The sequence below is a fragment of the Aulonocara stuartgranti genome (genome assembly GCF_965226115.1).
Source record: "Aulonocara stuartgranti genome assembly, chromosome: 19".
Lineage (NCBI taxonomy): Eukaryota > Metazoa > Chordata > Actinopteri > Cichliformes > Cichlidae > Aulonocara > Aulonocara stuartgranti.
Genome location: NC_138955.1, coordinates 31,781,901 through 31,794,168, shown reverse-complemented (window position 1 = coordinate 31,794,168; position 12,268 = coordinate 31,781,901). Strand labels below are relative to the sequence as shown.

General features: G+C 45.6%; 1 protein-coding gene across 3 annotated transcripts in view; it reads left to right on the top strand.

The window, feature by feature from the left end:
- The window catches only part of arid4a (AT-rich interactive domain 4A), a 38,897-nt gene that overhangs the window by 20,179 nt on the left and 6,450 nt on the right, over nucleotides 1-12,268 (top strand). For all 3 annotated transcript variants that reach the window (XM_082515718.1, XM_082515717.1, XM_082515719.1), the window contains exons 13-21: nucleotides 402-496; nucleotides 702-799; nucleotides 2,811-3,048; nucleotides 3,178-3,404; nucleotides 5,875-6,036; nucleotides 6,895-6,976; nucleotides 7,291-7,489; nucleotides 9,336-9,398; nucleotides 9,473-10,981. In XM_082515718.1, coding sequence (XP_082371844.1) covers nucleotides 402-496; nucleotides 702-799; nucleotides 2,811-3,048; nucleotides 3,178-3,404; nucleotides 5,875-6,036; nucleotides 6,895-6,976; nucleotides 7,291-7,489; nucleotides 9,336-9,398; nucleotides 9,473-10,981 — 2,673 coding nt within the window. The remainder of the gene's footprint in view (nucleotides 1-401; nucleotides 497-701; nucleotides 800-2,810; nucleotides 3,049-3,177; nucleotides 3,405-5,874; nucleotides 6,037-6,894; nucleotides 6,977-7,290; nucleotides 7,490-9,335; nucleotides 9,399-9,472; nucleotides 10,982-12,268) is intronic.

Sequence of the window (12,268 nt, the reverse complement as noted above, 5' to 3'; positions counted from 1 at the left end):
CGATGGTGCCTAGGCCTAACACGATGGGACCACGTCATGAACACCGGCGTTAGAAAGAGGATGGGAATCGCGCCAATCACAGATAAGATGCAAGAAGCGAGGCTGCGGTGGTACGGACATGTGGTACGGAGCGATGAGAACTCAGTGGTGAGAACAGCACTGCGGCTCAGCCCCCAAGGACGTCGACCTAGAGGCAGACCAAAGCGGAGATGGATGGACCGAATCAAGGACGACGTGAAGAAGATCGAAGCCGATCTGACCAACGCCCTTGACCGACCCAAGTGGAGACGACTTTGCAGAAAAGCGGACCCTGCAACCGAGCGGGAAAAACGCTAGGAGGAAGAAGTCTTGTAAATACTAAAACTGTGATGTTTGGCTCTAACAGTCTCTGGTTCTTTCAGGGACTCCCATCAACAAGCCTCCAGTGTTGGGTTACAAAGACCTTAACCTCTTCAAGCTCTACAGGTTGGTCTATCACCTGGGAGGCTGCCACAAGGTGAGAAGGTGACACACGTACTACCAGATCGTACGACTGATGTGAATGTGGGGTCATGTGAGTGCTGTTCCAGTAGTGGACTGAGCTCCTGATGGTCCTCTTGGCTGTCTGACTTAGTGCCTGATTGGTTCCACTGTGTGTGCAGCTGATGAACATGAAGGAGTGCGTGCCTAGCTGTGACGTGACTCTGCCTCGTGTGTTTCAGATTGAGTCTGGTACAGTGTGGAAGCAGGTTTACATAGATCTGGGCATCCCTGTCCTCAACTCTGCTGCGTCCTACAATGTCAAGACTGCCTACAAAAAGTAAGAACAATAAGTTGCTCAGAAAGCAATTTTCTCTTTTTGGTTCTGATTCTGTTTGGATCTGGGTCGAGGTCTGCATGTGATGCACTGATCAGCATTACACTGAACTGGGCGCTTAACAAGGTAACTTCAGGTTTGACCCAGGGCTCGAGGTGATGCGGTGCTGTGAGAGATGGGGCCTGATTATTTAAGACTTTAAAATCCTTTTTCTCACATCAAGGTTTTTACATGCCTGCAGCAGCTGTGTGCCTTTCAGGCAGTGTTGTGTGTTTAACCTCTTGATGTTTTTCTAATATTTCCTCTCTGTAAATTGTACTGCTGTGCTGACTCTGTATCTGACCATGTAAAGATGGATCAGATTAGGAATCCATGGGCTGATTTATTGAGGTGATAACCTCTTTGCTGACAGTATCATATCAGAACATGATGGAAACAATTAGCTGGTCCTTAGCAGATCATAAAGTTAGGTGAATATGGCCACATGAATAGCATGTGACAAATGACATCATCATATGCAGAAGGTGTTCAACATATACAGTGTGTTAAGAATTAAGAGGGTAAGTAGCAGTGCTGCTAACGTGTTAATTGATCCCCTGTAAGTGTGACCCATGTGTAAAACCAGCAGTTTGCTGCTCTGCAGCCTTCAGGTATGTTTTAATATAATGCCAAGGAGGTAAAAGCATCAGAGTGTCTAGAGCACAGGTGTCGAACTCCAGGCCTCGAGGGCCGGTATCCTGCAGGTTCTAGATGTGTCCTTGATCCATCACAGCTGATTTAAATGGCTAAATGACCTCCTCAACATGTCTTGAAGTTCTCCAGAGGCCTGGTAATGAACTAATCATTTGATTCAGGTGTGCTGACTCACGGTGATATCTAAAACCTGCAGGACACCGGCCCTCAAGGCCTGGAGTTCGACGCCCCTGGTCTAGAGGATTGATTGATGCTGCTCATGAATCAGGGAGGGGGTATAAGGCCATTTCAAAACAACTTGAAAAGATTAGGAATCCATGGGCTGATTTATCGAAGTGATATTAGCCCGAGTGCTGCTCTAAGGAGCTCGTTCTCAGAGTCCCAGATTTTAAGCCCTATGAGAGTGTCCCTAGAAGGGTCGTGGACCTCCTATTGATCCTCTACCTAATCACGAGCTAAGGTGCGCATCATATGACTAACACACGTCATCGTTTTCAAAAGTCTGTTTTCGCTGTCCACACTGCGACACATAAGCACCTTCTTCGTTTCCGAGAGCGTTTTCAAAACGCTGCGTTTTCCTTGAGCCAAAACGCCGTCTTGTTTGAAAACGCATTAGTGTGGACGTAGCCTTAAAGAAGTCCAGACGCTTCTCTTTCCTTAGTCATCCAACTCATCAGTCTGAGAACCTTCAGACATGTTGAGATGCAGTCCTGTGAAAAACCAAGTTACCTCTTCCATAGAGGTTAAAAGAGTAAGTATGAACCAGGTGCTGCTAATTAAACGCACTTGATTAATCACCTCCATAAAAGCAGTTTGCTGGTCTGGACCAAAACACAAAGCCAGAAGGTTTGCTGGAGTGGATGTTCTTTGGGCGGACAAGACCAAAAGTGGAAAAGTGCTTCTTTTAGTGAAAACCAGTAATGGGTCGATGACCCCTTATGCAGTGTGAGACACATTACTGTGTTGCTGCTGGATTTAAGATAATTTTACAGGCAACTGGACAGAGAATGAACCAACTAGGTTCATGCATTCTGAAAGACGGCGTCTTCTTCTCTTATCAGCACAAATGCAAGTCGGTCAGAAGTTGTGCTGTGCGATAAACACTGAGCTCCTCGCTGCTGTACGACACGGCGTTGTATCGGTAATGTGGTTTTTCTTACAGCAATAAGCACACAGATACGAGGTTTTCGCTCTGTCACTAGTAAAAGTATGACAGCTAACGCTCTATTGTGTGGGTGGTCGTAGCAAAGTCTTATCACAGAGGAAGGCTGTTTAATAACTCGTGCCACACAGACCACTGACCCTTTATTTGTGTCGTCAGGTACCTTTATGGGTTTGAGGAGTACTGCCGCTCTGCAGCCATTACTTTCAGAACCATCCATCACAACAACCCCCGCCCTCCTGCCACACCAGCCAGTCAAAAGGCAGCGGGAGCAGCATTAACAGAGTCCTCCACACCAACGGTGACGGTGGAGACAGTTGTTGACAAACAGGAGGAGGTGGAGTCAGAGAGCGAAAGTGAGAAGGAAGACGTGAAGGAGAGACAGTCATCCCCAAGAGTGAGAGATTTCTTCGACACCAACAGAAATGCTGACACCCCAAACCAGTGTGTGCTGCATAAGCTCACACTGAGCCAACGAAGCAGTATTTCAGCACATGAAATGTTTTCTGCCCCCGTCTCTTCTCAGGGGAGGAGGAGGTGCGTGGGGAGTCGGGTGAAAGCAGAGAGAGAGACCTCCTCCAAGTTGGATAAGAGAGGAGGACCAGGAGAAGGAGAGAACCACGAGGAGCAGCAGAGGGAGGTGAGGAGACGCAGCAACAGAAGAAATGATGACTCTGAGAGAGGCTCTGACGATGACGAGGAGGATGAGGACGATGAAGAAGAGGAGGAGGGGGAGAGGAGGAGAGCAGACAGGTAAACACAAAACAATAATGAATAATAGGAACCAAAACATGGGTGTGAGTAAATAAGAGAAGGTGAAAATGAAGTCGGTGTAAAAACATAATTACAAAGTTACACTTGAAGTAAAGAAAAATATCGTTTGTACTGATGCAGAAATGTGAAGTTAAAAACATGCAAAATGAGCAAGAAGCTTAATCCGAAGTAAGTTATATTATTTTCTTTATTCGGTTTAAAAAAATCAATGTGAAAGGATTTAAATATGCGATCATGTTCAGACGGTCTTTATATTAGCAGAAGCTAAACTTCTGTTGTACGTTATGGTATCACAGTATTCTTATATTGTTTCTATTCCTGTATTCAAGATATGTGCATACAGTGGTTGCAAAAGTATTCGGCCCCTTGAACTTTCCCACATTTTGTCACATTACAGCCACAAACATGAATCAATGTTATTGGAATTCCACGTGAAAGACCAACACAAAGTGGTGCACACGTGAGAAGTGGAAGGAAAATCTGACATGATTCCAAACATTTTTTACAAATAAATAACTGCAAAGTGGGGTGTGTGTAATTATTCAGCTCTGAGTCAATACTTTGTAGAACCACCTTTTGCTGCAGTTCCAGCTGCCAGTCTTTCAGGGTCTGTCTCTACCAGCTTTGCACATCTACAGACTGAAATCTTTGCCCATTCTTCTTTGAAACAGCTCCAGCTCAGTCAGATTAGATGGACAGCGTTTGTGAACAGCAGTTTTCAGATCTTGCCACAGATTCTCGACTGGATTTAGACACCAGACAGGTCAGGGATAAAGTTACTGAGAAATTTAAAGCAGGCTTAGGCTACACAAAGGTTTCCCAAGCCTTGAACATCCCACGGAGCACTGTTCAAGCCATCATTCAGAAATGGAAGGAGTATGGCACAACTGTAAACCTACCAAGACAAGGCCGTCCACCTAAACTCACAGGCCGAACAAGGAGAGCGCTGATCAGAAATGCAGCCAAGAGGCCCATGGTGACTCTGGACGAGCTGCAGAGATCTACAGCTCAGGTGGGGAATCTGTCCACAGGACAACTATTAGTCGTGCACTGCTCAAAGTTGGCCTTTATGGAAGAGTGGCAAGAAGAAAGCCATTGTTAACAGAAAACCATAAGAAGTCCAGTTTGCAGTTTGCCACAAGCCATGTGGGGGACACAGCAAACATGTGGAAGAAGCTGCTCTGGTCAGATGAGACCAAAATGCAAAACGCTATGTGTGGAGGAAAACTAACACTGCACATCACTCTGAACACACCATCCCCACTGTCAGATATGGTGGTGGCAGCATCATGCTCTGGGGGGGCTTCTCTTCAGCAGGGACAGGGAAGCTGGTCAGAGTTGATGGGAAGATGGATGGAGCCAAATACAGGGCAGTCTTGGAAGAAAACCTCTTGGAGTCTGCAAAAGACTTGAGACTGGGGCGGAGGTTCAGCTTCCAGCAGGACAACGACCCTAAACATAAAGCCAGGGCAACAATGGGACGGTTTAAAACAAAACATATCCATGTGTTAGAATGGCCCAGTCAAAGTCCAGATCTAAATCCAGTTGAGAATCTGTGGCAAGATCTGAAAACTGCTGTTCACAAACGCTGTCCATCTAATCTGACTGAGCTGGAGCTGTTTCAAAGAAGAATGAGCAAAGATTCAGTCTGTAGATGTGCACAGCTGGTAGAGACAGACCCTGAAAGACTGGCAGCTGGAACTGCAGCTGGTTCTACAAAGTATTGACTCAGGGGGCTGAATAATTACACACACACCACTTTGCAGTTATTTATTTGTAAAAAATGTTTGGAATCATGTATGATTTTCCTTCCACTTCTCACGTGTGCACCACTTTGTGTTGGTCTTTCACGTGGACGTCCAATAACATTGATTCATGTTTGTGGCTGTAATGTGACAAAATATGGAGAAGTTCAAGGGGGGCGAATACTTTTGCAACCACTGTACAAGCTCATACACTAAGTTTTCTTTTATTATAATGTTACACAGTAACAAAAGCCTCTTTTGCACTGCCGACCTGACTCTGTCAGCTCAGTGTGCGTGGGCTCATTACAGCACCACGGCCCCGGACATCATTTGTATGTTTTTGTCAGACTCTGGGATCACAGCGTTATTTATTTTTTCCCTCGTTTCTGGGTTTCAAAAATGTTTTGATTTTTCTGATGCCGTCGACTCATCAAGTGATGCTATTGACTGGCCAATCAGTGACATGTAGTCTGTTGGAAAGCATTTTTGGATTGACTCACCTCACTTGGAACCCCGACCTAACAGACACTAAAACAATACCCAGTATCAGGCAACACCACCTAATGGAAAACCCTAAAAACTGAGTCAAGCTAAGCCAAGTAGGTGCTGGTGGAAAAGGGCTAAAAGTAGTCTTAATCATACAATACAGGCATGTACTGATGTTGGCTGCTGATAGAGTGTGTGTGTGTGTGTGTGTGTGTCAGGAGTGAGACTGAAGAAGACGGAGACACTGTAACTGGAACGAAGGTCAGGGTGAAGTACGGAAGAGGAAAGACTCAGAAGATTTATGAGGCCCACATCAAGAAGACTGACATTGACAATGGTGAACAGTTCTACCTGGTTCACTATTACGGCTGGAATGTCAGGTCAGTCTGTCAGACACACGCTGCCTGTGTACAGTGAATACTACATATGTACTGCATATGAATACTACCAGTGCAGGACAGTGGTTTTTGACTTTGTTTCACCTTTAAAAGCTCTTTACTTTGCCACGTATGGTTTTGTTTCTTTGTTTTTTAAGCACACCCTCACAAACAAAAATCAGAGTAGGAAAAGCTTTATGTTCACAGTGAAAACCACAAACATGTTTAATGAATCATTTTCATAACTTGAAATGCAAATTTCCAAAAGTTGTGTAAAAATGCTGCAAAAAACAAAATCGTATAAAAGTATTTACCTAAGATTCCAGGAAATGCTTCAGATGTTTTTTGTACAACTTTAACAAATATTTACCTGGAACAGGTGGTGTATCGCTCCTCCTGTTGTCTCCGTGGAGACAGTGTTGACATTGCAGTTGAGCCTTTTCTGCCTCTTTGGCCAGTACCTGTGACATTCAGCAGTCACCTCATTGTTTTAACACGTGATAGAAAGAAGAGTAGGAAAGCACACTGACCACAGTGTCCATGTCACTAGTCTCTCCCATCACACTGATGCTGCTCTCACAGCTGCAGTCGCTCCGTTCTCCTCCTTTTCCCAAGCAACCAAATGCCACGTGCTGACATAGTTTTTTTTGGGTGGTTTACATGGAGTTGCTGAATGATCTTGTGGTGGCCATGAAATTGCTTCTTATTTTTTTGTTGTTTAGACTTTTAAAATATTTTATGTTTGCAGAGATGCTCCACAGTTAAACTCTGAAAAAAATAAAAACTAAAGTTGGTGTCACAGGTGCTTAGGGATGTTAGGTGATGGTGTGACCTGGTGGTGTTTGTGTATCTGATGCACAGGTATGATGAGTGGGTGAAGGCTGACCGAATTATATGGCCTACAGAAAAAGCAACAAAGAGGAAGCAGAAGAAGAAGGTGAAGGTGAGATGCCACGTCACAAATTGAAGGATGGATAATTATGGAGTTTCAATGTGATCAAAAGCTTTCTTCATTAAATACAGGTGAAAAGTAACCATTGGTTCATGTGATGAATAAAAGTTGAGTAACTGGGAATGTTTCTGTGTGACTGCTTAGTGTTAAAGCTGAGAGGTTGTTTGGTGGACAGGTGTCCTGTGATGTCGAATTACCTTGGCTGTCTGACCAAAACCTGCTGAGCTTCACTCTGAGATGAACGGACATCCTAAGGTCAAACATCCTTTTTATTGTCATCTCACTGTTTTCTTTCCACTCAACAGACCAAAGACGAGCTCGATAAGGACGAAGAGAAGCCAGCACTGATGGCGGCTGTCAGGCCAACTGTAGGGAAACGTGGTCGTCCTCAGATCAGGACCACACCCAACAGCTCCACTGGGCGTAGCAAAACTTCAAGTAGCGAAGGGCTATCCAATTGCAGAAGCAGCAGGACTGACACTTCCAGTATGGCCAACGGAGACAGTAAGCTGTACAGAGCATGCCGATACCAAAGAAATCCACTCAGTAGTGCACTTTATTGCCAAAAATGTTCCCTCATCTGGTTTCACCAGCATATGAACTTGAGTGACATCCAATTCTTGGCCCATAGGGTCTAATGTGATGTTGGCCCATGCTCGGCTATAACAGCTTCAAGTCTTCTGGGAATGCTTTCTACAGTATTTAGGAATGTGTTTATGGGAGTTTTTGACCATCCTCCCAGAAGGACATTACCAGGCAAAAGTCTTAGAAAAAGAAAAGTCTCATTGCATGGTGCTGCATGAATGCTGTGGTAGCTGTTTTGGTTCATGGTGCCTCCCACTCTACAAGTCGCCGACCCTGGATCCAGCAAACAGCCCCAGACCATCACACTTCCTCCTCCATGTTTGACAGGTGATGACACACACTGTGGAACCATCCTTTCACCTACTCGACGACAAAGATCCTGTGTGATGAACTGAAGATTTCACATTTGATCCATCGGTCCATAATACCTTCTTCCAGTCTTCAGCAGTCCAGTGTCGGTGTTTCATGGTACAGACAAGCCTCTTTGTCTTGCCTGGCTTTCTCGCTGCAACTCATCCTGTCAAACCTGCAGCTTGAAGTCTTCTCTTCACAGCTGAAACAGACTTTCTTACTACGAGCACTGTTAAGCTGCTTGAAGCTGTTGTCCTGTGAGCCGCCATCACATGACCTGATTCAGTCGTGTCTCTGGGTCTGTCAGACTCTTCCTGTCACAGTTTGTTTCATAGTGCAGAAGGAAACTGGACTCACTGACACCTTGACTTTCTTTGCAGTCTCTCTGTAGGACAGACCTACATTTATAAGAGTTATGATGGTCCGTCTCTCTTCCATTGTTAATTGCCTTTTTCTCACCCTGTTTGTACCAACACACTGCTTTCTGCAGCACAGTACTGTTCAGCTGATGCTGACGAGGGTACCACAGTGTGTCCAACACTGCTTTATGCAGACAGACGGGGCTGTAAGTAATCCAGAAAGGTTGGAACACCTGTAGGAATTAGTAGCACCAGCTTTCAAGGCTGATCAGCCTCCTTTGCTGCAGAACAGCTTTAAACTGTTAACCCATGTTGTGTTCTTTTTGTATAATTATGAAAATTACACTATTTTTCCGTTTTGGGTTACTTAAACTTCCTTTTTTCTTAAACTGTGGCAGTTCACCACTTACCTTTGTAGCATTTGAAGATATTCATCTGACTTCAACGACATGTTCTAAAACTTTTGACCAGTCGTGTACATTTGAGGTAGAGCAATGATGTTGGACAAGAAGGCTCGCCACGCTGTCTCCGCTTTAATTCATCCCAGTGGTCTTCTGGCAGGTTGAGGTCAGGACTCTGCAGCCAGTGACGCTCTTCCACACCAAACCTGCTCGTGCATGTCCTCATGAGCATGCTTTGTCCATCCCCAAACTGCTCTTACAAAACTGGGAGCATGAACCGATCTAAAATGACTTGGTATGCCGAAGTATCAAGAATTCCTTTGACTGGAACTGAAGGCCCAGTTCATCATGCAGTGGCATCAGATACACCACTGCACCTGGTGATATGGAGAAACCTATTCATGGAGTGTCTCTGAGTAATCTGAAGGCCTCATCAGGTTTGTAGGGTTATAGTGGTCTAAGGAGCTTTGAAAGAAAATGACTGAGAGCCTTTACAGACAGGCCTATAGTGGTACAGTGGATGAGTGAATACATTTGGCAATAGTGTATGTTCACGTCACAAGATGCCTGTCAGGAAAAGCTGTATTTGTCCAGTTTGAACTGACCATCACAGTGAGGTGTGTCTCTGTGAGTAATGTGTCGTTCTCTCTGCAGACACTCCCCGGAGAAGAACCAGAAGGACTTCCGGCATGTACGACTCGGACAGAGCATCCAACGGTGAGAACAGCTCTGTTTGTAGTAATTGAGCCATTCAGTAATTACTAACTAACCAACCAATGTCCATCCTGCAGAGGATTCTGGGAACTCCTCAGATGAAAGTGAATCAGAAGACCCTTCTGACAAAAAAATATCGCCATGGCAAGGCAGAGCTGAAGTCTCACCTTCCAAGGCAGAGGAAGCAGAAGAGGAGCAGCAAGCAAGTGGGTTAGCTAATGTCATGGCATCTCCTCACAGCAATACAGCAACTTGTGCAGCAGCAGTTCAGCTGCCGGATGCTGCCTTAGCCTTGTGTCCCAGTATGCCTGAGGAGAACACTCATGAAGAATTACACCAATCAGAGAGGAAGGAGGCAGAGCAGGGGGAGAATCCTGCAAAGGAAGCTGCAGTGCTGCCAGCTGATCTGGACAAAGACAACCAAATGTCACCAGTCACAAAGACGGCGTCTGTCCAAGACGAAAACAAAACGTCTCTAAGGCAAGAATTACTTCCAGAGATGTGTCTGAGTAAGACCCCACCTCCTCTTCCTCCTGAAAGGGAGCAGCAGGTGCCCTCCTCTCTGCCTTCCTCCACCGATGAGGACAACTGTACTACTCCTGCATCCTCGCCAAGAGTGAAAGGTCGTAGGAGCAACATCAGGGAGGCAGGCTCTGAAACACCCCCTAGAGTCCCCCTCTCCAACCCCAGCCCTGCATCCACTGCCAGCCGCTCTCAGGCACCAGCGTTATCACCTTCTCCTCATAGCGTCTTTAAGAGGCAAGACGAGCCCATGGTAGTGCTCCACTGTCTCCCCACCCCACACCTCCTGCCTGAGGCGTCTCCTGCTGACTCGGACACTGACTCTGCCACTGAAGAGGAGGAAGCAGAGGAGATGGAGGAGGAGGCAGAGGAGGAGACAGAGGAAAGAAGCAGCGTGGCACTCAAGCGTAAGGCAGGAGACCAAAAGACAGCAGAAAAGAAACCCCGTCCTGACAGAAGGCAGGAGGAGACCACCAAAATGGTTGCAGGAGCTTCCCCCTTACCACTCCACTCAGAGAAGAGCAGTGAGGCAGTGGTGATGGCAGAGGAACAGCCCCACCCAGCAGAAGAGCCACAGAAAGAGGTGTCAAAGGAGCATCTTACAGGTGCAGCCACAAAGGTACCGGTCATGCCTTCTGGGACAGCTTCGCTTGTTCTGGAAACCCAGGAGCCGGCGTATACGGAGGAGCTGGAACCACAGATGGATCCAGAATCACTGGTCTGCCATGAGGTGGACCTGGATGATACAGATGAGAAGGAGAAGCCCATCCCCTCCTTGGAGCATCACTTCCCTATAGTCAATGAGTCGCAACAAGCCCCCCCTCCACTCCCCCACCTCATCCATTCCTCCCTCCCCTCCCCTCATACGCCTCATTTCCCTCAGCCTCAGGCCAGGCCCTTTCTGCCAGAAGTCACTCCCATCGAGGCGCACCAACTACGCAAGTGTGACACTGAGGAGGGGGGTGTGGTGAAGGGCGAGCAGGAGAGAGACTCGAGCCCTGGTTTCGACGGCAGTGCTTCCTCGTCCTCCACCTCTCTCTCGTTGCAGGAAAATAAAGACAGAGGTAAGAGCACAATGGTACAACAGACAGAAATGTGACCTTATCAGTTGCAGGGCTCGCAAAATTTCAAAGTCCCTGGTAGCCCTTCGGGCAGGGACTCTTCAGTTTTTGGTAGCCCAAAATAAATATAAGTAGCCCAAATAAATAAAATAAAATAAAAAAAGAAAGAAAGAGAGCAATTTTTTGATTGATGTTTTGTTTCCTGTTTTGTTTCCTTTACAATATTATACATTAAAGTATAATATTGTAAAGGAAACAAAACATTAATCAAAAAATTGTTGAAAAACAAATTAGAACATTGTATAAAAATTACAATCATCAACTCAAATACTTGGTTCTAATTGAACAGAAATTTCTATGAACTTGTAAGAACTGTGTAGGACATGAATCAGTCTGTGTCAGATCCTGAATCTGACATTTCCACTGAAGTCACGGGTAAGAGACAAGTGGAACCAAGATCGAGGCCATTTGCTTTTTGAAGTTTGCAAAGACTGCTACATTGTGCCAGTGGTAGTTCACTCTTTGCAACATAGTAGCTGTTCTAAACAGATTTTTCAGGTTTATTTTTAGTATGTTATTTGCAATTGGTGTTTGTTCTGGGAAAGATATTGCAGACTGAGCAATAATGCATTTCTTGCATTTCTCATGGGTTCTAATGGGGGCCTTTCTTAAAATGACTGGTCCCAGTAACAAAGGCGCTTGTCGACTCAGAAATCGAGAGAAAACCAACAACACACCAGGCAGAACATTATGTTATTTACACGGGTGCACATAAGTGGTCCGCATGTGCGCATTCGCTGTCAAAATAAAAGACGCGCACCAGATAAGAAGTTGCAGCGCGCGTTTGCGTCCATATAAAAAGCTGTTTTTGTCCACTAGAGTGGGATTTTCACGGCACATTCTGCACCACATCTCTGTGCGTTCATCATTTGTTTGAAGCCAGCTCACCTCCTGCAACCACTTTTCCAAGAATACCTGCTTCTTTTGTGGTTCGGACTCCTTCTGACATTTCTTTGGAGGTGGAGGAACATCACAGTAATTGCTTAAAGGAGCTTCTTCGACATCTTTAAGAGTTCTAAACAAATGTCTGTCCTCCTCCAGAAAATCTTATGTACGCAAACACGCGTTGCAACTTCTTATATTGTTTTTTATTTTGACAGCGAATGTGCACCTGCGGACCACTTATGTGCAGCCCTGGTTATTTAGCTCGTCATATTGCAGCCACAGAAATTATTTTGTCCATGAAACCATAAAGCTGCACTTTCTTTTTGCCTTATAGTCTGATTTGTC